The sequence below is a fragment of the Schistocerca piceifrons genome, chromosome 5, assembly GCF_021461385.2.
Source record: "Schistocerca piceifrons isolate TAMUIC-IGC-003096 chromosome 5, iqSchPice1.1, whole genome shotgun sequence".
NCBI lineage: Eukaryota > Metazoa > Arthropoda > Insecta > Orthoptera > Acrididae > Schistocerca > Schistocerca piceifrons.
In genome coordinates this window covers 475,620,478-475,646,609 of record NC_060142.1, presented here as the reverse complement: position 1 = coordinate 475,646,609, position 26,132 = coordinate 475,620,478, and the positions used below count along the sequence as shown (strand labels likewise).

The following is a 26,132-nucleotide window of genomic DNA, read 5'->3' as shown; positions in this document are numbered from 1 at the left end:
GTGTGTGTGTGAAAAACATTAGGAATATATAACAATCTGAGAGATGCACTACATGACATATCATTCATTATTCGGAGTGACTAATCATATGTGCAGTTTGTAAGTCTTTATCTACATTAGCAGAAAATGCATTGAAGGACCTAAGTGGAGGATGATGATAATTTTATAATTACACCTGGACTTAAGGAAACGTGAGAAGAGAGCCTGCCCTGAAAGGGAATGCCAGGAGCTGTGGCTCTTTTTAAATAATAAAAGATGCTGTAATAAGAATGAAATCGCATATAAAAACTCACGAAATGGCAAAAGTTTTGCAGGCAGAGCTCTAGGTCAGGACTCAATGTTTATTATTGACAATCTTGATTGCAATAATGTGGATCTTTACAACCAAGGAGGTGTAAATGGTATTACAGAATAACTGGGCACAGCCCTTTATTAGATAATCTCGTTCTAAATTAGAATCCAGTGTCCTGACAACACGTGGATTGTTAATTGTAATTATTCAGTATAGATGAAAAGTAATCATCGATCCTATTGAAGGAAATATTTGCATTCATTTACAGGAAACAGGGTGCCCAGAGGAAGTTTACACTTCTCTAATATAAAGCCAAAATCTTAACCAATATCGAACCCACTCAGCAGAAATTACACTGCAGTGGTAAACTGCAAGGACACCATGCAAGTTAGAGAACAGTGTGATCAAAATATTGAACGGATGCAAGATGTTTTATTTCCATATCTTTGCTGTCAACATGAACATATGGGAAAGAGATGAGACATGTAAATCTGTTTATGTGATACAGACACTAAGCTGTCTGAAAAAAAGACAGTCGTACAAATTATAAAATAAACTGCAGGACAACGGTGTTTTGTTTTGGAAACTAATAATGAGAAAAAGCAGAGCTTCCAGTTGAAATGTGTGCCACAAATTATATGGAGAAGGAAAATAATCGGAAAACATATTAGCAAATTCGCGGGCATTAACATAATTACCTACGAGACAGCAAAACCAAACATTTCATCCTCTGTAATTTGAATTATGTTCAATTTGGGCTTTTTAATCCACTATCTGGCTGCTAACATGCATGGGAGGCCAATGTCCAGAAAGCAGTTAACAGAAAGATATCTGGACACAATTGTTCACTAGACATTCACGTTAAGTGAGTACAGTCATAGCCATGTCTTCCTTTGATTCGTGACCCAAATAACTCAGCCAGTGTTAAAGGGGATCTTCCATATAATGAAGAACCCAAACCATGATAAATATTGCTAAGTATAACAGTCCACTTAATAAAATGGTTTTCCAGTTAAAGCCTCCCTAACACTAGAAACATTGTTTAGAAATGCATCAAAATGCTAAAAATTTAAATGCAGCGGCCTCATGAAGTACTGTCTGTATTTTCTTCAGCAGGCAGCTCTTCAACTACACTTTTAACAACTATCTTTTATAGAAGTAGCAATTTTCCAGTAATTAAACTTTTACTCCTAGTTTATTTCGCAGTTTATTTTCATCTGTCAATACAGTACAACACTTCGTAACTGTTATATAGCAAGAACTTAAGACTTGCGCACAAGGAATTCAGCAAGGAAACAAAATAATAATATCCAGAATTAGATATTATCAGTGGTATAAAACAACAGGCCTAATAACCAATTTTTTATTGGGTGGGAGATCAATACTTCTGTAGTCTCTAGCATTGGGTGTGCCATTTCCGTTTCTCAAAACAATGCGATCTATCAATCTCTCTGATCAGAACTTTTAAGAACATTGTCTGCCAAATTCTTTAAAGCACCAAGCACACTTAAGGATATTGGAGAATCCTGTTTCATATTATCAATCAAAATAAAACTGGTATTAGTAATAAGAATAGATTAATTTATTGGAAACTGGCATAAATATAATACCATGAGAAATACTGTACATGAAAAACTTTATTACAAATATTACAACTGCTGCCATACACAGTGAAGTTAACCACTTCTAAAATGAAACAGTAAAAGCCAAATGATAGGTCAAAATTGTTCCAGTGCAGTCACGGTAGTAAGCTGCAAAAACATCTCTGAAATTTATACTCTCATTCCAGTGATTTATGACATTTATTAGTATTCTGTAACCAAATTACTTTGATATTAGCTTTAGATGTTTTGGATCACAAAACAGTCATTTAAAGATTACAAATTGTTTTTGCAGCTAACAATACTGTCTACTTTATTCCAATTTTATGAAGGTAGTAACATATTGAGACGAGTAGGGCGTAAAAGTAATGTTCTGTGGATTTCCAGACACTTACAAAAAGAAAATACAGTTTTCAGTAACTTCATAATTTGTACATAAAAAATGAAAACGTTGTGAACAGAGCTCAAAGCAGTCTCTCAAACATAAAATATGGACTACGTTTGTAAGACAGCTTTTCTCAATGGAAATCATTTTTGGGGTCGAGCAAATAATAAATTACACATTACCTCAACAATGTCTATAACTATTTCTGTACCAAGAGGACACATTTGCAAAATGTCACAGTATGGAAACTAATGGCAGGTTTCATTTATTTTCAAGCAATGAGGTCAGGTGCAACATTTGATCACTAAATACAACACCTCATTACTTTTTCTCTGTGTAAATAAGTGACTTCAAAGAAATGAAAAGTGTTACAACAGTAAAGGAAAGATAAGGAATGCAAATTATAAAATGGAATGAGCATTAATCTTTGAAGTATTTTTTTACGCGTCATGCACTGTAGAATACTCTAAGAGTTATCATAACTCGATGGAAAAGTGGCCCATTAAGTTACAGTAACACAATGTAGCTGCATTCCATTCTTACAGAAACTTTATTCCATCTTTCCTATACAACTGAGACAAAACCACAAAGAAATCATGCCTCCTTTCAATTGGAAAAATTTACAGCTAACAAAGAACTTATTGCCTGTTTTAATGTTCCAGTCTTCTTTTTCCACAGTAGCACTTTACCACTCATTACAGGTGCGCTGCAGAAGCCAAATTATTTATTTGTATACTTGTATTATCATTTTAAAGCAAATCTCACATAGAAATCAGTTAACATTGTTTTTAAACATTCACACATCTCTTCACCAACGTAACACAGAACTTAAAAAAATTACAATAAATTAGACTGTTCTCAATACCTCCAATAAAATATGAAACAAAATCAACTGTTCAGATTTTATTTCTGATTAATTTCAATCAGCCAACATCGAGTAACTGAAGTAACACTGAAATTTACTTCCATAAAATTCTTAATGAAGTAATAAGTGGGAGGAAAGGCTGTGGATAATACCACACGAAGGGAGTTTGATCTTTTGTGTCTATTGAGTAGTTGCTGTTACTCAGAAGTGCACTCGATCTGAAAACAACTGATTTCATGAGCACTAGAATGTACTTTATGGCTGCAGTGCCCCACTTGGCAATGGAACGGCTCCTGGAGAAATGATTGGGGAACTCGGCACTAGTCCACTCACCACTGAATTGCCAGTCATAGGAGGACCAACTGTAAATCAGAAAAAAAACAGATATTAAAATAAATACATGACAATCGCAACAATCAAGTTACTAACACTGGACAATTCCTAAACAGATTTATTGTGAAACTGTAGCAACCATTTCACCACCTGTTTATTAATGTTGTATTTTGGACTGAGGCCATACAATACAGCAGTCAAGTGCTCATGCATACATATTTTAAGTAAATTAACAATACATAATTAAAATGGATGATATTTAGCACTTAAACAGAAACCGAATTATACAGAATATTACAGTATTATATGAAACTTTCTGTAGGTCATGCTGGCAAACTGGCTTATTATTTAGGATGATGACAGGGACCTGAAAAACTCGAATTTTGTGGCAAGTGCAAATACAGAAGCGAAATCTGCCTGAAAATGTAAAAAGGCCTAATAAACACTATTTCATAGCAGGTGTTACCCAGATAGGCCCTAGTTTGAGGTGACTGATTTCTGCACATATATATCGAAAATTTAACCAATTTTCTTTTACTGGCATTGCACACCATCTGGCGAAGCCCAATTTGGAAATGTAATGTGCATAAGAATGTGTTTGCAAAATTGCACAAATTGAACAACGTATCAGTGCATTTGATGCTCTGACACTACACCAACTGCAGACAAAGAGTCTGTATGAGATGCACACTGCTTACTGCCACATGGAACTTAGCCATGAGACCTACCATCTTCAAGCAAAGAAACTCTTATCTTTGCCTGCTAACTGAAGTTTCAAGTTGGTATGAAGTGGACATTTTAACATGGCTGTTTTAAACTGTGGCTGCATCCAATAGAGGTTGGGTTGTGACTTCCTAGTTTATGGAAAGGCCAGCATCAGCAAGCTACTGTGTGATAGTCACAACCGAGTGTTTTGTGGTGTGTGTTGCTCGATTGATTTTCTTGTTTTGAAAGAGTGAAGAGACTAATTGTCCATCACAGAGTTGGATTACAACCCTATGACCCCGTGTCATCCCTGTTTTCACAGACACACAGAACACCAATGTAAGCTGCCTGCCCTGCAAAATGTAGGAGGGGCTTTGTTGTGTACACAGTTCCGCGTAGTCAGCGCGTACACAACTTTCCCAATAGAGCGCGCCCCGCTAAGCACAACAGCGGAGGCGCAGTGCTCGTCCGTCTCCGCACTACGAGATGGCGCTGTCTTAGAGACGGACCAAATTCTGCTTCCGCCGATCCGCGTATTAATATATAACGCAGCCAATGAGATTGCTGCTAACGTAGAACCTTTTCTCCTTGCGGATCACACTCGTGCAGTGATACCTGAACGCGCGAGGTATTATAACGAGTGTACAGACCTCCGATTAGTCAGTCTGTACGAGTCTGCATTTGTCTGTACCAGTCTATAGTCTAGTTTCAGTTTGCACCTAACAAGATCACCATATTCCTGTACATCGCCATGAAGAGAAATGTATAGACACTTTGTCAAGTATCAGAGATATGTGAGAATAAGATTAACGTACCAAGACCAAAGGAACTTCAGATTGTCCATTGTAAATAGCATCCAGAACCAAGTTCAGTTCTTTTTATGCTTGTTATTATTTTAATAAATATGTGTGAAAATTAATCAAGTTCTGTTTAAAGTTGGTCACCGTCAATCTGCTACTCTAAGCGTGCAAGTGGCATTTCTATCGTCTGATCTAACAGCAGAAGATAAACACGCCACGATAAAACCACGAGACATATTGCTGACACTCGCCTACTTCGTTAGAGCAACAAGTCAAATAATCTGATGGTGTGTGTACCGAAGGTCTTACAGCACGCACACCACAGGCTTGTTTCCCCACACAGCTCCTCACTCCTCTGGTGGTCAAAAATTCTAGTTTGTTTACATTGGTGGCCATTGTCAGTTTATAGCAATCAAACCCTGCACTATAATGATTTAAAAAACAATACTTGCTGACTTATTTTGACCACACAGAAAGCCTTCCCCTAATGCATGAAAAGGTTTATTTTCAATTTTATTTTGACTCAAATACCTTCCTGCTTCTATCTGTAGTGTTAATTGTAAGTCACAGGGCTACGAATACCTGTGAACGATATAAATCAATATTCTGCAGATTCTGTAATTATTGAATTTGGTGGGAAAAGAAAAAGTTGAGAAATACCTTTCAAAGAAGTACTCTGTTCATATACAGGAATATACTGCTGCTTCAACACAAACAAGCATTTTTTATTATAACAGCTACCCACATATAGCCAGAGAGAGAGAGAGAGAGAGAGAGAGAGACACACACACACACACACACACACACACACACACACACACACACACACAGAGGTTCAGAGGTGTTTCCAAACCTAACAGTTCTGTATCATGTAACTTACTTCTGTATCATGTAACTTACTTCTGTAACATGTAACTCACTTCTGTAACATGTAACTCACTTCTGTAACATGTAACTCACTTCTGTAACATGTAACTCACTTCTGTAACATGTAACTCACTTCTGTAACATGTAACTCACTTCTGTAACATGTAACTCACTTCTGTAACATGTAACTCACTTCTGTAACATGTAACTCAGTTTTTCTATTTTTCAAAATTTCCACACAGCAAAAAGTTCGAAGACAACACTACAAACAAGTCACCAAGATCAAGAATTCTTCACTGTTATAATTAGAAAGTTCTCAGAGCAATCACACAAATGTCTACATGTGGTGGAAAATAGTGCATGTTTGTCACTGAATAATCAATACTGTTTGTCTCAATTATGAAGATTATATAAAAGATAAAGTACACAAAGATTGTCAAAATTACAAGCTACAAAGCAAGAAGAATTTAAATTGTGTATAGCACAGCCTAGAACAACTTATTTTCTATTATGTACGACTGGGCAATATACACAAAGACTTCGATATTACACAAAGAATCACCATCTAAAATAAGATAGCATGTCACCAATCACATCAATGCCCTATTATTAGGGAAATATGATGCAGTCTTTTTTTTTAATTAAAAAGGCATTTGATTCAAAACCCTGAAGGAATTTTCAGTGGATAGGAAAATTCTGAAAACTAAACAAATGCTGCACCTGGAAGTTAAATTTACTGAAACAACTTCTAGTACCTTCCAAATAATATTAGTCACACCAGGGGACTGTCTTGTAAAATTATTATTCAATTGTATGCTGGAAAAAGATAAAAGAGAACTGAAAATAGACAAAGAAAAAGTTAATAACCACATGAAGTTGAGTGAATGGAAAGAAGAAATGAATTGTTTCGCCTTTGCAAACAATAATACATGGACCCTCAGGAAATGCAAAAAAAAGAGACCAACTTTTGAAGAAAATAGCCAAGAACGCACGTCAACAACTATCTGGATTCAAACCAGCATTAGAAGATTTGGAGACGACAAAGAGAAGAAACCCACAAAAAATGTTGGGTTCAATCAAGAACAAACATGGCAATTGAGTTTTGAGTTAAAGTAAAAAATTGTTAAAGCAACACACCTCACACCAGACATGGACTCATACCTTGAAAAGTCATTCTGCATAACACACTGATGTTACATAATGGACATTTTACACTGTCAAGTTGTCCTCTCAGAGAGAAGAAAAGTGTTGATAGGTCATGCCCAATCCAGAGATTAGCTAAAAGCTATACCACATGCAGGTGACACTTCCAACCATTCCTCGCAACAACATGTGGATATGTGCCTCATTAGCAAGTTAACTGCATGCAGGGAACTTCATATTGTGCAGAACACACAAACACACAGGTACATAAAAATGTAGATGTTCCCACGCATGAAAAACTTTAACTATCAAGTTCAAAATATTGACATGTACTTTATGAACAGATCAGATGAAAGAATATGCTGAATTGTTACTGAAGAAAATATTTCTTATGAACATGCCGCCTGGTGGTGTTGCAGGCACATGATGTGCAAACTTAACTATGCAAGTACAGCAGGCACGTGACATGCTAACATACCACTGTAAGTAGAGCAGAAACACATCGGGGATCACCCTAGTGAAGATTAGGGCTACAAATAGGGAAATTCATTGAGATAAGTGACTTTGAAAAAGGGCAGATTACTATTACACAGTGCCTGTGAAGTAGTATCTCGAAAACAGCAAAGCTGGTCAAATGTTCACATGCTACTGTAGTGAACACATACGGAAAGAGACGGAAAGAGATAGGACAGCGAACACACGACTAGGAGCTAAACAGTTGGACATCCACGGCTCTTCGCAGAACATGGGATTAGGAGGCTTGTCTACTCTGTAATGTAGGATAGACGGTGATCTGTGGCATCTCTGCCAAAAGAGCACAATGCTGATGTATGCACATGTTTCAGAGAACACCATTCATTTTACATTGTTGAATGTTGAGCTCCGCAGCAGACCACCCCTACATGTTCACATGTTGACCAAATAATATCATCAACTACAATTGCAGTGGGTTGGGACCAATGGCGTTCAACCGTTGATCGATGGAAATGTGTCAGCTCTTCAAGTGAATCACATTTCTGCTACACTACATCAATGATTGCCCCCCCCCCCCCCCCAAATGCCCAATAAGTGTTCAGCAGACAAGGCTAACTTACCTTCAGGAGTGCTCTACGGAAGTGTGACAGGACCGCTATTGTTCTCTATATACATAAATGATTTGGTTGACAGGGTGGGCAGCAGTCTGCTGTTGTTTGCTGATGGTGCTGTCGTGTATGGTAAGGTGTCAAAGTTGAGTGACTTTAGGAAGATACAAGACGGCTTAGACAAAATTTCGAGTTGTTTTGATGAATGGCAGTTAGCCCTAAATGTGGAAAAATGTAAGTTAATGTGGATCAATAGTAAGAACAAACCAGTAATGTTTGGATACAGTACTACTTGTGTCCAGCTTGACACAGTCAAGTCATTTAAATATGTGGGCATAATGATAGGCTATATACAGTTTGTACAGAAACCAGATGGCAGTTATACGAGCCGAGGGGGGCATGAAAGAGAAGCAGTGGTTGGGAAGGGAGCGAGACAGTATAGTAGGCTATCCTCGATGTTATTCAGTATGTATATTGAGCAAGCAGTAAAGAAAACAAAAGAAAAATTTGGAGTACGAATTAAAAACAATGTATAAGAAATAAAAACAGTTTTGCCGATTACATAGTAATTCTGTCGGAGACAGCGAAGGACTTGAAAGAGCAGCTGAACAAAATAGACAGTGTCTTGAAAGGAGGATATATAAGATGAACCTCAACAAAAGCAAAAAAATGATAATGGAATCAGGTGATGCTGAGGGAATTTGATTATGAAACGAGACACCTAAAGTAGTAGATGATTATTGCTATCTGGGAAGCAAAGTAACTGCTGAACGTTGAAGTAGAGTGTATATAAAATGTAGACTAGCTATGACAAGGAAAATGTTTCTGAAGATGAGAAATTTGTTGATATCGAGTATAGATTTAAGTGCCAGGAAGTCCTTTCTGAAAGTATTTGTATGGAGTGTAGCCATGAATGGAAGTGAAACATGGGCTATAACTAGTTTAGACAAGAAGAGAATGGAAGCTTTCAAAATGCGGTGCTACAGAAGAATGCTGAAGATTAGACGGGTAGATCACGTATCTAATGAGATGGTACTGAATAGAATTGGGGAGAAGAGAAATTTGTGGCGCAACTTGACTAGAAGAAGGGATTGGTTGATAGGGCATGTTCTGATGTATCAAGGGATCACCGATTTAGTACTGGAGGGCAGTGTGGAGGGTAAAAATAATAGAGGGAGACCATGAGATTATCACTAAGCTGATTCAGAGGGTTGTAGGTTGCAATAGTTACTTGGAGGTGAAGCAGCTAGTGCAGGATAGAGTAGCATGGAGAGCTGCATCGAATTGGTCTCTGGACTGAAGACCACAACAGCAACATGAACAATGCACACCCTAAAAAATGTACAGACAGTGAGTGGCCCAACAGCAATCTCAAAGATTATTTACAATAATGTTATACAGAGATTTACATTTTCATTTATTCAAAGTTCTCACCACACAGCAATCACTACCAACTGGTTTGCACCTGGGTGTTAACACCAAACTGCAATTTCTTGCAACTTGATAACATCACATTAAGCTGATTTCCATGTTAGCACAATAAGGAACACATGAAAATTATTTAGTATGTTTTCACACTGCCAAGCATCGGTGCCATCATCATCATTGGAAACAAAAGATGCAAGCATATTTATTTTGTTGTCCAAATGTCTCCGGACATAAGACAGTCGTCATGCTACAGATGCTAAAAACATTTAAAATTAAGGATGCTGCTTGCTAAGCATTCTAAAGGTTGAAGTAATATACATACAAACAAGGAACAATATGGCTGCCACAGTGAAGCTCAGCTTGTTCCAATTCGTTTTACACATGACAAGGAGAAGCTGTGCCTTTCTTTTAATGCCACATCAGAAACTTTTAACTTGTTTAGCGGGCAACAGATGAAATTTGTAGCATATTTGTCACGTAAAGTCTCAAACAAAGATAAAAAATTATTTACAAGCATAATGAACAAAAATGTATCTGCTACATGGGAAGTGTGCACCTCCATTGTATTGCACGGTAAAATGTTTATCTTTTCATGTTCCAATCACCATACAGAAACAACACACTACAGCCTGTGTCAACACAATTTACTTGTACTATATGAAAATAGTGCACTGACACCACAGACAATGCGAAATATGTACTCGAACATCATCTCTAAAATGATTTTATTTCATTATAGCAACAAATTATAAATAACAGAAATCACGAATGAAACAGAACTATTGAGAGCAAATTTAATATAGCAGTTCGTACGAGCAGTCAAAGCATAAATGGAGAATACAATTAGTGTATACTTGAGTATCAGCATCAAATGAAGCTATTTGAAAGCCACAACAACTCTGAAGCTTAATAGCTAAAAAGCTGCAACACCTAATGAAAGTATGTTGTTGAGCAAAAGAAAACTAACAACTTTCTGGCAATTATTTTTTACTAGCCATTGCTGTCAAGTTCTGAGGAAGCAGAATGGATATGAAACATTTCTGAGAGCAAAAATGTAAAGAATTTCCTTGGAAGATAAGATGATCTACCTGAACTCCTAGCAATATGTGAGACAGTGAATACAATCTCAACAGAAAGTGCTGGACACTCTGTGAGGAACAGACAACCGACATATATACACAGTCTGACGTTGCCAAGGGGAATAGCAGCATCTATCTTCTGTGAGAGATCCACCGGGAAGACGAATAAAAGCATCTGAGACACTATTTCTGTTCATTCTTTGTGTAAATTATTGACTGACTGGATTTTCCAAACATGCTACATGACACCTGAATTCATGCCAACGACAGCTACACTATGGTGTAAGAAATTATATTGTTCAACAAGGGTTACACATATCTAGTCATTTGCAATCCGCCAAAACAAACTTTAGATAAGAGTCGAAGTTACTGTCAGTTCTGGAGTACTAATGAACAGTCCTCCATGTATTATAACTTACAGCTGCAGAGTGCATATTGATTCAGTCACCACCAGTTTAAAGAACAATTATCAAAATGCAGAACTGCAATAAATAACATTCACTACCGAACGTACATGCAACCAATAAGTTTCTATATAGTTTAGCAGGAATCAACCACACCCTTTCAAGTAAATGAGATGCAATTAATTGTAAGCAGTAGCTAAGTACAACATATTTCCCATATGGCAGCACGTTTATTTAGACAACATCAATAGAACCAGACATGTTAAGGAAACTGTAATCTGCAAATTTTTAAAAAGAAACAGACATAAAACCCGGGAGACCTGTGAAACCCACAAGAACATTACCAAGATGCCTACAATTTAACCATTCCATTCATTTTCAATTCATATCTACGTATATGCTTTATATGGCTGGGACCACTTTGTATCATTACTATCCCCTCCACATACTATACAATTCCTATGCAGAAGAACAAAGTGTCCACAACAAACTAATCTCTCTCATCTTACTATTACAACCCATTTGCAAGACAAATTGTAGCACAGTCTACTTTTAATACCGTTACCTACATTTTCCTAACATGGGTCTGTAAGAATGCTATCTTTCTTCTAGAATCTCCCATAAAAAGCTCAAGATCTGCCACACTTTCAAACTGAATATTCTGACTTGTCACAACCCTAACAGAGCACCTTTGAATTCCTGACTAGAGAAGTGTTCAAGAATAGCCATCATTAGTAACTTACATGCTTTCCTAACCAGAGGCACAGTAATAAAATATTACTAAGGGTGAGTTAGGTGGAATAACGAATGGGGAATGAGGGGCTGACACAGGCACAGGACAGTGAAATACAGTGATTACAAGAAAGGGGATGAAGGCAGTCAACTACTGCACTAGCAGTGACTTAGGACAAGAGGGGGAGGAGGGGGGGGGGCAGAATAAATTCTATTTATGTTACTGAAGTCCCATCAACACGTGTGACCTTCGCCTCCTGGTATATATTTGGTGGTGATGAAATTTCAGTGGGTTTATGTATTGGAGCATTCATCGATTTCAAGTAGTAGCTTATAATAGCGACTTCCCCAGGTACTGCTTTTACGGTTACTATAGAAGTAATTATATAGGGTAATTACAAAGTCCATAAAACATTTTAAAAATCCCTATAGGTAAATGGCTAAATACAACTTACACAATACAAAATATGATAATTTTTTTAATGTAATGCCAGCAAACTGGTTTAATGCCAGCAAACTGGTTTGAAAGACTTAACAGTGGCGGCACCGACCACTGTTGCTGGAAACTGCAGCAAACAAGGCAAAGGAAGCATTTTGTGTGTTAGAATTTGCCCGTTGCCAACATTAGTGAGTGTGCTAAGAGCTTTTAATGTCTATTTCAAACGACACCACTGACCTACAACAGCATAGTGAAGTGGTATAAGAAATTCGAGGAGGATGTTTGGTTGTGCAATGCGTGACATTCGGGTCCATTGGATGTGTCAGATCAGATAATAGATGATGTGCTCTTCAGACTGAGCTTGGAATAAAGGATGGAATAAACCCTCGGAATAAAGAATGTAACAGACACACGGCTTATCCACAGCTCGAGAGATTGTTTCCACACTGAATGTTCACTCTGCAGCAGAGTATGCACTGATTTCACACTTCCTGGCACATTAAAGCTGTGTGCCAGCCTGGGACTTGAACCTGGGGCATTTACGTTTCTCACGAAATGTACAAAAGTAAAACTGTGATGATGGATCATGCTTCAATAGCTCCACTAATGGAGTACTTGCCTGTGAAAGGCAAAGATCTCAGGTTCGAGTTCAGTCTAGCACATAGTTTTAATCTGCCAGATTCTCTCTCTCTCTCTCTCTCTCTCTCTCTCTCTCTCTCTCTCTCTCTCTCTCTCTCACACACACACACACACACACACACACACACACACACACACACACACACACACACACACACACACACAGAGAGAGTGAAAATTCAATCTGGATCCCTCAGTACGTTCTGTGCTAAGTCCAACAAGACAATCTGTGGACCCTTCTTCACTGAAAGAACTGTCAATGAATACCTTTTCTTGACATGCTGTAATTGTGGCTCATGTCAACTTGGCACTGGTAACAGATTTCACCTTTCAACAAGCTGGTGCCCCTCCACATATCCACAACTGTGTACGAGATTACCTGAATAATATATTGCCACACTGCTGTACATGCTATGTCACGGCTACTGATCTGGCACCAAGGTCGCTGGACTCGACTCCTTGCAATTTCTTCTTGTGACGTTATATCGAGGATATTGTTTATAGTCCCACCTCCACCACAGAAACTCACAGACTTATGACATCGCATTGTAAAAGCTGTTCTTACTGTCATTCCTGTTATGCTGGATCAAGAATGGATAGAAATGGACTACTAATTATATGTGTACTATCTTACAAAGAGTGGACCACAGAACATTTATAAACATTGTAAACAAACTGAGTTTGCCTTTTACATACTGTATCATTTGATACATTATTCTTGGCCGTTTATCTGTATCTATTTTCTGAAATATTTCATGGACTTTATTATTACTCTTTAATTTAATGGTGGCACTGTTTCACAGCCCAGTGAAAACCTTTGCATGCCAGCACAAGGGGACAGTATACCTGTAACATTCAAGGACTTGGAGGCCAGTTATACAAAGGATGTCTACACATTAGTCACTCATGTAATGGTTATTAAAATGATCTGCAGAAGAGTTCGCTGTGCAGAAGTCACACACAAAAAAGGAAGACTCTTTCCACTTCCATTCTATCACTCAGCTAATAACTTCTTAATGTTTTACACTTGATGTACCGGAAGTCAGTAGTAACTAGCAATCCATAGACTACTTTGCTTTGCATGGTGGTCGTCAGCTGCGAGCTAGATTAGTGCACGGTACCTATAAGTCAATTGACACTACTAGTTTGAGGTTATGTTGTTACCTAAAAAACAGTGAACAGGAAGCAGACACAGAACAGTGTATGTTAAGCTTTGAAAAGTGGAGACATGGCAACAATCACAAAGACGTTCGTGTTTCGTTTATGAAAAATTTTCAGAATATCCAGCCTCAAGAAAGTGTTTGCAAATTAGATTTTGAGAGCCTAGGTTGGTAGCAGAGCTTTGTTGTTCATGTATGCCAAAGTCTGTTACTACACATGAGGATCTTAATGTTGTTGTGCAATGTTTGGGGCAATCACTGACAATCTCAAAGTAAAGGTCTAAAAAGAGATGAACAGCAAGAATAAGTCTATGAAAGATTAGAAAAAGCTGAAATTGAGACCATATAGGTCTACTGTACTTCAAGGTATAAATGAAGAGACATACAGAATTCTGCAGGTTGTACACAATCCCACAAGAATCTAATACCAAGTTGTTCGAAAGCATTCTTTGGAGTTTACAGACAACGGTGTCCACTGGGATTCTACGAATCCCCATGTGGTGATGGAGACATAGTTAAAGTCTCCTGCTGTGAATGTAGGGCAGGGATTTTCAGCAGTGGGCTAATCCTTACTTAGCTGTTGGAACAGGAAAATTGTCCACTTTTTGAATATCTACAGTCAGTCAAGGGAAAGCTGATATGGCAACAAGATGGAGCACCACCCACATTACGGATTTACTGTAAGAGACCTTATACAAGAAAACACTGATGAATGGATTGGAAGATGGGATCACAGTCCCCAGATATCACACCCATGGATTTTTCAGTCTGGGAAAATATAAAAAAATGTTTCTTCAATCAGGATTCATGATGTTGAGCATCTGAAGGAATGACTCCAATCAGAATTTGAAAACTTACAACCCCAGAACATATGCAACAAAATATGTAAATCAGTCCTGAAAAGATGCCATGTTTGCTTAGAACGGCACTGAAACCACTTTGAGCATCTTCTGTAGATATCTCTTTTTGACAATAAATTTCTCTTTTTATCTGTTTAGTACTACTGCAGTACACTTTTTTGACAATTGACAAAACTCACCCTGTACAGAAATAGGAATGTTATCAAATCTATTTGCAGATACACTTCCTTGAACTTATAAGTAACAATGAAACAACCCCCAAATATTGACATCACATTAAACAGCATTTCTGTCTCCCTGAGGGCACAACTACAACAGTACAGTCTGTATTTAGGAGGAAGGAAATGGGGGGGGGGGGGGGGGGGGATATCTATACTTATCTATAGACAGCAAAATTAGGCTACTTTATTTAGTTCAAATAATAACAAACAAGGAAATTTGCCTTGACCTTGTCAATGGAACTATCTTTGCCTTACATGATTAAAGGAAACTGCAGGAAACAAAGCTGAATGAAAAATTCTAACCACTATCCTGAATGCAAATGTCTTCAGTTGTCCATAAAGGTGGTAAAAGTCTATTTTGTCATACTGACCCTATATGACAAAATATATTATGTAAATAAAGCAACACCACATCTATTTCTGAAATTTCTGGTAGTCGTTTCATATTTTGAACAAAATATTTAAAAACATTGTTTCTTCTCTACACAGTCAAATTTTAAGGAAGTACACAGTTAATAATTCCATTGTTTCACATTTTTACAGTCATTTTGTAGCTTGATTATGCACACACCATTTTTTTATAATTATTGTGACACTACAAAGTCATGTAACTGGTCATACTAATTTCAAATCTCTGGTGAAAATGCTGTTGCTGGGTACTTCACATTATATTAGTTAAGGAATGTATGCATTACTCAAAATGATTTTCAAATATCAATATTGCTTCTGAAGCTAAGCGGAAAGGTAAGCCTCCCTAATATGGAGTAAAACCATTTGGAGCAGAAGTACTCCTCGTCTAGCTGCTCATTCAGAATTTATTCATGTTCATGTTACTGTCTTGTTTTGTTTTTTCTAAATTGACAGTTTTTATTTTGTTCCAAAGTAGAGGACACTGCAAATCCAACAGCACATTTATGTACATGCCAATCATCCCAAGATGTTTTAAGTGTGAAAATTTGTTGTGACACATCCAGAAATTAAGTGCTAACACTCATTGCCTAAAACAAGTTGCACACACCTGTTGGTAGTGTTGTAAGTGTTACATCTCTTAATATTTCTTGCATTAGTTTGAGAAGAGTTGACCTGTTGCTTTGCAACATTCACTTTATATGACTGAAAACTTTTCCCATGAAAGTTAATTCAGTTTTAACCACCAGATTGCCATTGTGTACATTTCAAAGTCCTTAACTGTGCAGCTCATAATCACCTCCATAAATACCCTACCCAGCAATCAACAAAGACCACAACAACGTGTAAGAATACATTTTGACTGTATTTCCACCAACTACATGTATATTATCCTGAGCACATGACATCCTGTATACAGGCCAGTAAAACAGCCCCGCTGTAACAGCCATTTGTCAATCACAAAGGTACTTTTAAAAGAACTGCATGATTTACTGAAAATTTTAATACTAAAAAGTATAAATATTCCATGCTGTTTGAATGCAATCTTTGCAATTTCAGTTTATTGCAATACAATGACAGTTACAGAAAACAGCAGTATAAAGACTCAATATAGTTTGTAAGTAATGAAGCTGACTGCTGCTGAACAATAGATGACAGCTGAGTTAAGTTTGTAAAAGAGAGATGATAATGCAAGGATAACCTATTTTAGCCTGAGCTTTATGAGATTCAAAATGTTTGATCCATATAAAACCAACAGAGCGGGGGGAGTTGGAGAGCGGGAGTGGGGGGGGGTTAAAAGAGAATAATAATCTAGACCTAACACTGGTGCCATAATTTAAATCCATTACTGGGTATTTCCAATTTTCTACTGATTCCTCATAATCTTGGTTAACTGTGGCACTAAAGGTACAATTGTTTCATAACTGCTTAACACGTTCAAAGGATGTTACAGATAAAAAATTTTAGCTTTAATGGAGTCTGAAGGAATTTTAGTACAAGATTGAGTTGAGAGATATTTATGAATCCTGAGAGTTGGCACTTGGGAGAAACTGGTCACAGCGTAAGCAGAAAGATTAAGGTCAAGTACAGTTATACACTAACATGCCACACCCAACAGTTCCTTAATAACATATGCAGTTTCATTTCTTTCGTGTCAAGACATATTTACATAGTCAAGTTCCGAGAACTGGTAAATAGCAAAGATAATGCTGTTACGAATGTTAACCCTTAACCGGAATCTTAGGTCATTTAGGACCCGCCAACAACGATAAAACCGTCTAACAATGGAAGCGCGTGGAGTTTCAGTTACGCATGCCAGTGTAATCTCAGAATATTGTTACGTGTACCAGGGACCGGGAGCTTGCTGCTTGAAAATTACTGGAAGTGGAGGTAAGTACCATCCCTGGGTCCAATTTGACCCGTGATTCCAGAGACTGGATTTTTAGTCAATGTATACTGACATTTTGTGGTGTTTCACTCACTTTATTCCCACAATGCAGTGGGGTCTCATTGAAAAAGAAATCTGAACTATTATTAGACGAAAATTATTCAGATACAGAATCTTTTGAGTGACTGTCAACCTTGTGATGAAGAGAACATAAGTGGCAATGAGAAGTGGCAATGAGAAGTGACAATGACAATACACAACAGGACATTTCTTCTGATTCAAGTAATTCATCATCTGATGAAGAGAGGGAGAGCCACCTGTCCAGCAGTGCAAATTTTCGAACTAAAAATCAATTCAAGTGGTCTACTCATCCACCAGCTAGGCCCAGAGTCAGAAGTCACGTTTGGGTTGTTGCTATTATCAGGTGTATTCAAAATCTGGCCATGCCTTTGTGACGCTAAAACACACTGTTTACACAATGCTTTTATATATACTGGCAAAGAAATCACTAATAAAACAAGCCAACTTTCAGTTCCAACACAGAATGTACTGCAGCTTGCAGAACCTTTATTTGGAACAACTGCCGATAACTGTTCTCTTCTGTGGAGCTAGTTGACAATCTGATTCAAAATGGTTTGACTTACATTGGAACGATGTGCAAAAATATAAGCGAAATGCCACCAGAATCTTTAGCCAATAAACAATGGGTAGTAGGCTCTACGTTATTTGGTTCCGTGAGGGATAAATCATTGGCATCTTATGTGCCAAAAAAGAATCTAAGTGTAGTGGTGATCTCATCAATGCACCATGACAATTCAGTGAATGAAAACAGATGAAAGCCTTACATAATTGAATTTTACAACAAAACAAAAAATGGTGTTGATACATTAGATCAGAAATGCGCCAATTATTCAGTCTCTAGAAGAACTCAACAATGGCCATGTGTAATTCTTTCAGCAAAATTGAATGTTGCAAGTGCAAATGGATTCTTATTATGGAAGGTATCAAATGGTAGAAAATGTATGAAACAATCATTAACATAAAAGAAATTTGACTAAATTTGATAAGGGCATTTATCACAGAAAGAAAGATGGAGTATTATTCATTTCCAGTAGATATGAAGAATAGAATAGACAATTTTCTAGAGGCAGCTGATCAACCACAAAATGACCTATGACTAGCAAATTCACATTGTAATCAAAGTGGCTCGCAAAAAGGAGGAAGATGTTATTTATGTGGTCCTAAAACTGACAGTAAACAATCACAAAAATGTGACAGATGATTTAAATTCATCTGTAAACGACATGCAGAAAAAAATGAAAAAGTTGTGTTCTAAGTGCCATTCTTAGTTTAGATACTGATATAGGTAACATCTAGACACTTCCATGTTTCGTTTTCATTATTTTCGTTTCTGACTGATGGCATTAAGAGTCCCTATTTATGTTAAGGGGAAGGTATGAGAAACTGCATAGCATATTTAGGTTTTTTAATCTAAGCTTTATTTGTAATCATGTAGCATTCCAAAGTAAGGTACTAAAAATTCTTGTAAAATATGAGACATTGGACTTAAAGTTAAAAAAATAACACAATTTAAAATTTTTGCTCAATAAAAGTTGATTTATATTTGAAATAAAACTTATTTTACTACAATCATTACACATCTACATATGAATTATATCTTTTATGGGGATTACGTAGAATTTTTATTCAAGTGTCCATTTGGACCTGTGATTCCAGTTATGTTCATCAAAATATCAATTCCAGTTAATGGTTAAGACAAACAGGAAAAATATGACCAAACAAACAATTGAAATGCAGAGAAGTGCATCTGAGACTTGTAAAAGTCGACAACGTTCTTTCTTTTGGCAACAAACATGAGTATATGAAGGCAAATAAAAGTGAGAAAACAAAGTTCAAAACAAAATTGTTGCATACATTAAAATGAATGATAGGTGGAACTGACATGGATGACGTATGGTGAAAAGTTTCAACAGACATACCTGCCACATATACAAATGCAGAATACAATTGACATGCAACATAAAGTAGCTTGCAAATTAATTAGAACAGCTGATTTTTTTGACATCTCTTTACTGTAAGTGACGAGATGAATTCAACCAAATACATGGAAATCCTTAGGTGCAGAAGTGTGCCAGACCTTTGCAGATGGTGGAGGAAGATTTCAATGTGAGCTGACCCTGTGTCACACTTCTAAAGCAGCCAAGACATTCATGGAAGGAAACACTGTTAATGTGCTTTGGTGGCCTTGTAATTAACCAGACTTAAATCCTATCAAGAATTTGTGGAGTACTGCGAAAAGACATCTTGGTGAACTAGACACAAAGGAATGCATGTTAGTAAATGGGGTAAAAGGTTGGTTTCATGACAAACTACAAAACATTTGCTGTAACCTGCTCAAATCTATGCCACAATGCATTCATAAGCTCATTAAAGCAAAATGGGAATACATTAGGTATAATATTCAGTAAGTTACTAACTGTATTATACAGGGTGATTCAAAAAGAATACCACAACTTTAGGAATTTAAAACTCTGCAACGAAAAAGGCAGAGCTAAGCACTATCTGTCGGCGAATTAAGGGAGCTATAAAGTTTCATTTAGTTGTACATTTGTTCGCTTGAAGCGCTGTTGACTAGGCTGAAAACCAAACTACCCGAGGCAGCCCGTGACAGAGCACTTCATCACTGGCCTCCAAGAAGCCCTGATCTTACCCCCTGCGATTTTTTCTTATGGGGGTTATGTTAAGGATGTGGTGTTTTGGCCACATCTCCCAGCCACCATTGATGATTTGAAACGAGAAATAACAGCAGCTATCCAAACTGTTACGCCTGATATGCTACAGAGAGTGTGGAACGAGTTGGAGTATCGGGTTGATATTGCTCGTGTGTCTGGAGGGGGCCATATTGAACATCTCTGAACTTGTTTTTGAGTGAAAAAAAAAACCTTTTTAAATACTATTTATAATGATGTATAACAGAAGGTTATATTATGTTTCTTTCATTAAATACACATTTTTAAAGTTGTGGTATTCTTTTTGAATCACCCTGTATATATAGTAATAAATGTGCACAGTAACATTTACATGTCTTGTCCCAATTAATTTGCAGACTACTGCATATTACTAAACCCAAAAACAAACAGGATAAAGTTAAAATTTCCAATGACCTAAGCAAAACAGCACTTTAAGGATCCTCTAGAATATGTAAACCCTGGTAAAATCCAGGTAATATGGAGAAAGGGAGGGGAAAAAAACTGAATAGAGTAGATGTAATGTAGTACTTCAACTAATCAAGTGCTTCACGGTATATATTACACAATAAACTATCATGAAACAAAATGCTCAAAAAAATTAAACCTACCTGGAAATTAATGTGGGCTTAGATTCAAGATGAGCAGGGAATGAGAGACTAAGGCTTACAGGAAAAAATCTTAACTGTAAAATAAAAATTAAACAGTAACTAATATAAAGGCATTCTGAAATTACAGATCATGGTTTACCTGTGAAATCACAATTTTATGTCTATAATGTAAATGGACAGTCACAGCAGGGGAAAAACACACACACACACACACACACACACACACACACACACACACACACACACACAGATTTAACTTTTACAAACTTTCGGAGCCATTGGCTCCTTCTGATCAAAGAGTTGAAGAGGAAGGAAGAGGGGTTAAGGAAAAGGACTGGAGAGGTTTAGGGAAAAGGATACAGTTTAGAAAAATCACCCAGAACCCCAAGTCAGGGGAGGCTTGCCAGACAGGATGAGAAGGAAAGATTGACTGTTGGAGACTGCACCAGACAAGATTTGAAAACCTGAGAGCTTTAAAGGTGGAAGACAGGGTAACATGCAAGACAGATTACTACTAAAACATTGTGCACGAGTTAGGAGTGAAAAGTGTGAAAAGCTAAGTGCGTTGTATGTAACAAACGTGGGACGGGTGACTGTGAAAAATAGACAAGTCAGCAAATGAAAGATGTAGAAAAGTAAAATGTGGAGTGCAGAAAGGAGCAGTTACTGTGAATAAATGCTGAGACGGAAGAAATTAATGCAAACTGACATCAGGTGGGAGGCGAGAACCAAGGACATTTTGTGCACGTTCCCACCAGTGGAGTTCTGAGAAACTGGTGTCTGGGGGAATCCAGATAGCATGTGTGGTGAAACAGGCACTGAGGTACCAACTGCCATGTTGTATAGCAAGCTCTGCAACAGGATATTGTGTGTTGCTTGTATACACCCTCTGCCTATGCCCATTCATCCTGACATAACTGAGTAGTAGTAATGCCGATGTAAAAGGCTGAACAGTGTTTACATAACAGCTGGTATATGGCGTGTCATTTCAGAGGTGGCTCTCCCTTTGATAGTATATGTTTTGCCAGTTACAGGGCAGGGATAGATGGTGGTAGGAGGGTGCATAGGGCAAGTCTTACACAGGGGATGGTCACAGGGGTAGGAGTCATAGGGTAGAGAGATGAGTCTGCAACGGACGTAATTATCCCAACAGCCTAGTTCAAAAGCAAATTTCCCGGGCCATCACACCCAATCCTGGTACTGCTGATCTCTCCAAATGGACAGGTCCGAAAAGTATATTGTGAAGATTGGGAGGGCAACAAAAAGATATTCTGGGTGTGGTTTGCAAAATCTCAGACAGAATGGATCTCATTTCATGGCATGATTTCAGGAAATCATGGCCTTGTTGAAGTAGATGACTGATATATTCAAGACCAGGATAATACTGGGTGACAAGTGGTGTACTCTAACTTGTGTTTTGGAGAGATCAGCAGTACCAGGATTGGGTGTGATGGCCCGGGAAATTTGCTTTTGAACTAGGCTGTTGGGATAATTATGTCCAGTGAAGACTGAAGGGAGAATGGTGGTGTATTTCTGTAAACAGTGTGCATCCCAACAAATACATCTGCATCGAATCCCGAGGCTGTATGGGAGAGAACGTTTGGCATGGAAAGGATGGCAATTGTCAAAATGTGAGTACTGTTGTTTGTTAGTAGGTCTGATGTGGGCAGAAATGTGTAGCTGACCTTCTGTGAGGATGACAACAAGAAGGAAATGGCAGGGGAAACTGAATAGGACCAGGTGAAATGGTAGAAGGTATTCAGAGATTTCACGAATTTTAACAGGTCAGCCTCACCATGACTCCATACAACAAAGATATCATAAATATATCTAAACCAAACCAGAGGATGAAGACTTGGGGATCCCAGGAAAGTCCCCTCCAAGTGACTCATGGAAAGGTTGGCATAGGAAGGAGCCATCCTGCTTCCCATGGCTGTACCCCATATCTGTTTGCGTGTCTGCCCCCAAAAACTGAAGTAATTGTTGGTAAGTATGAAGATGAGAAGGACTGATCTGTCTATTTTTCGCCATCCCCCTCCCACCTCTGTTACATACAATGCATTTATCTTTTCACTCTGATTAACTCATGCACAGTGTTTTAGTAGTGATCTCTGTCTTGCACATTACCCTGTCTTCCACCTTTAAGCTCTCAGGTTTTCAAATCTCATCCAGTGGAGTCCCCAACAATCAGCCTTTATTTCTCATTCCATCCGGTAAGTCTCCTCTGACCCAGGGTTTTGGTTGACTTTTCTAAACTGCACTCCTTTCCCTAAACCTCTCCAGTCCTTCCCCTTCACCCCTCTCCATTCCCCTTCAATTCTTCCATCAGAAGAAGGAGCCACTGGCTCCAAAAGCTTGTGAAAGTTAAATACTTGTGTGTGTGTGTGTGTGTGTGTGTGTGTGTGTGTGTGTGTGTGTGTGTGTTTTCCCCGCCACCACTTGTTGAGTACATTTTATTATCTGTCCTTTTACATTATATAATCAAATCTCTTGTCTATTAACATTCATACTTTGTAGTCCACAATGTGGTGGATATCATGCTGCAAAAGCCTGTTGCATTTTTCAACCAAGACGTTTCCAAGTTCATTCAGTTCCTGTGGTACCACACTGCAAGTTTCAAATTGTCTCAAGTACACTGAATTGGGTTAATGCCAACATATCAAAGGCCATACCATTCAGCAATCTCTGTCTCCTAGTGGAAGATGTTCACGAATGTCGGCACATTGTGTTCCTGTATTACCACTAATTTTTTGTTTGTTTTTAGTTATGTCTGAAGTTCTTGCACACATTGAAATCCCTATGCTACAGTACTGTAGCACTCCGCCAGATAAATGGAAATGTCGTGTGACGAAGGCCTCCCGTCGGGTAGACCGTTCGCCTGGTGCAAGTCTTTCGATTTGACGCCACTTCGGCGACTTGCGCGTCGATGGGGATGAAATGATGATGATTAGGACAACACAACACCCAGTCCCTGAGCGGAGAAAATCTCCGACCCAGCCGGGAATCGAACCCGGGCCCTTTGGATTGACAGTCTGTCGCGCTGACCACTCAGCTACCGGGGCGGACTCTCCGCCAGATGTAGACAACTGATAAAGTGGAGTAGTAGTAGTAGTAGTAGTAGTAGTAGTAGTAGTAGTAGTTGTTGTTGTTGTTGTTGTTGTTGTTGTTGTCTTCAGTCCTGAGACTGGTTTGATGAAGCTCTCCATGCTACCCTATCCCGTGCAAGCTGCTTCATCTCCCAGTACATACTGCAGCCTACAGCCTTCTGAATCTTCTTAGTGTATTCATCTCTTGGTCTTCCTCTACAATTTTTACCCTCCACACTGCCCTCAAATGCTAAATTTGTGATCCCTTGATGCCTCAGAACATGTCCTACCAACCGATCATTTCTTGTAGTCAAGTTGTGCCACAAACTCCTCTTCTCCCCAATTATATTCAATACCTCCTCATTAGTTATCTGATCTACCCATCTAATCTTCAGCATTCTTCTGTAGCAACACATTGCGAAAGCTTCTATTCTCTTCTTCTCCGAACTATTTATCATCCCTGTTTCACTTCCATACATGGCTACACTCCGTACAAATACTTTCAGAAAGGACTTCCTGACACTTAAATCTATACTCGATGTTAACAAATTTCTCTTCAGAAACGCTTTCCTTGCCATTGCCAGTATACATTTTGTATCCTCTGTACTTCGACCATCATCAATTATTTTGCTCCCCAAATAGCAAAACTCCTTTACTACTGTAAGTGTCGCATTTCCTAATCTAATTCCCTCAGCATCACCCGACAATTCGACTACATTCAATTATCCCCATTTTGCTTTTGTTGATGTTCATCTTATAGCCTCCTTTCAAGACACTGTCCATTCCATTCAACTGCTCTTCCAAGTCCTTTGCTGTCTCTGACAGAATTACAATGTCATCGGCGAACCTCAAAGTTTTTATTTCTTCTCCATGGATTTTAATACCTACTCCGAATTTTTCTTTTGTTTCCTTTACTGCTTGCTCAATATACAGATTGAATAACATTGGGGAGAGGCTACAACCCTGTCTCACTTCCTTCCCAACCACTGCTTCCCTTTCATGCCCCTCAACTCTTATAACTGCCATCTGGTTTCTGTACAAATTGTAAATAGCCTTTCGCTCCCTGTATTTTACCCGTGCCACCTTCAGAATTTGAAAGTATTCCAGTTAACATTGTCAAAAGCTTTCTCTAAGTCTACAAATGCTAGAAACGTAAGTTTGCCTTTTCTTAATCTTTCTTCTAAGATAAGTCGTAAGGTTAGTATTGCCTCACGTGTTCCAACATTTCTACGGAATCCAAACTGATCTTCCCCAAGGTCGGCTTCTACCAGTTTTTCCATTCGCCTGTAAAGAATTTCAGTTAGTATTTTGAGGCCGTGACTTATTAAACTGATAGTTCGGTAATTTTCACATCTGTCAACACCTGCCTTCTTTGGGATTGGAATAATTATATTCTTCTTGAAGTCTGACGATATTTCGCCTGTCTCATACATTTTGCTCACCAGATGGTAGAGTTTTGTCAGGACTGGCTCTCCCAAAGCTGTCAGTAGATCTAATGGAATGTTGTCTACTCCCGGGGCCTTAGGTCTTTCAGTGCTCTGTTAAACTCTTTACACAGTATCATACCTCCCATTTCATCTTCATCTACATTCTCTTCCATTTCCATAATATTGTCCTCAAGTACATCGCCCTTGTATAGACCCTCTATATACTCCTTCCACCTTTCTGCTTTCCCTTCTTTGCTTAGAACTGGGCTTCCACCTGAGCTCTTGATATTCATACAAGTGGTTCTCTTTTCTCCAAATGTCTCTCTAATTTTCCTGTAGGCAGTATCGATCTTACCCCTATTGAGAGAAGCCTCTACATCCTTATATTTGTCCGCTAGCCATGCCTGCTTAGCCATTTTGCACTTCCTGTCGATCTCATTTTTGAGACATTTGTATTGCTTTTTGCCTGCTTCATTTACTGCATTTTTGTATTTTCTCCTTTCATCAATTAAATTCAATATTTCTTATGTCACCCAAGGATTTCTACTAGCCCTTGTCTTTTTACCTACTTGATCCTCTGCTGCCATCACTACTTCATCCCTCAAAACTACCCATTCTTCTTCTACTATATTTCTTTCCCCCATTCTTGTCAATTGTTCCATTATGCTCTCCCTGAAACTCATTACAACCTTTGGTTTAGTCTGGTTATCCAGGTCCCATCTCATTAACTTTTCCTACTGTAGTAGGCGTGGGCTTCGTGTCCATCTTTGCCACAGTACCACAGTAATGAGTTCATTATGCTGTTTGTAGTAGCTTACCCTCATTTCTATTTTCCTATTCATTATTGAACCTATTCAGGCATTACCCCTATTTGATTTTGTATTTATAACCCTGTATTCACCTGACCAA

General features: G+C 38.1%; 1 protein-coding gene across 4 annotated transcripts in view; it reads right to left on the bottom strand.

Annotated features, from left to right (window-relative positions):
• Nucleotides 1–1,852: 1,852 nt before the first annotated feature.
• The window catches only part of LOC124797992 (casein kinase II subunit alpha), a 70,075-nt gene continuing 45,795 nt past the window's right edge, over nt 1,853–26,132 (bottom strand). For all 4 annotated transcript variants that reach the window (XM_047261174.1, XM_047261173.1, XM_047261177.1 and 1 more), the window contains exon 9: nt 1,853–3,505. In XM_047261174.1, the coding sequence (XP_047117130.1) occupies nt 3,399–3,505 (107 nt within the window). In that variant the 3' untranslated portion in view covers nt 1,853–3,398. The remainder of the gene's footprint in view (nt 3,506–26,132) is intronic.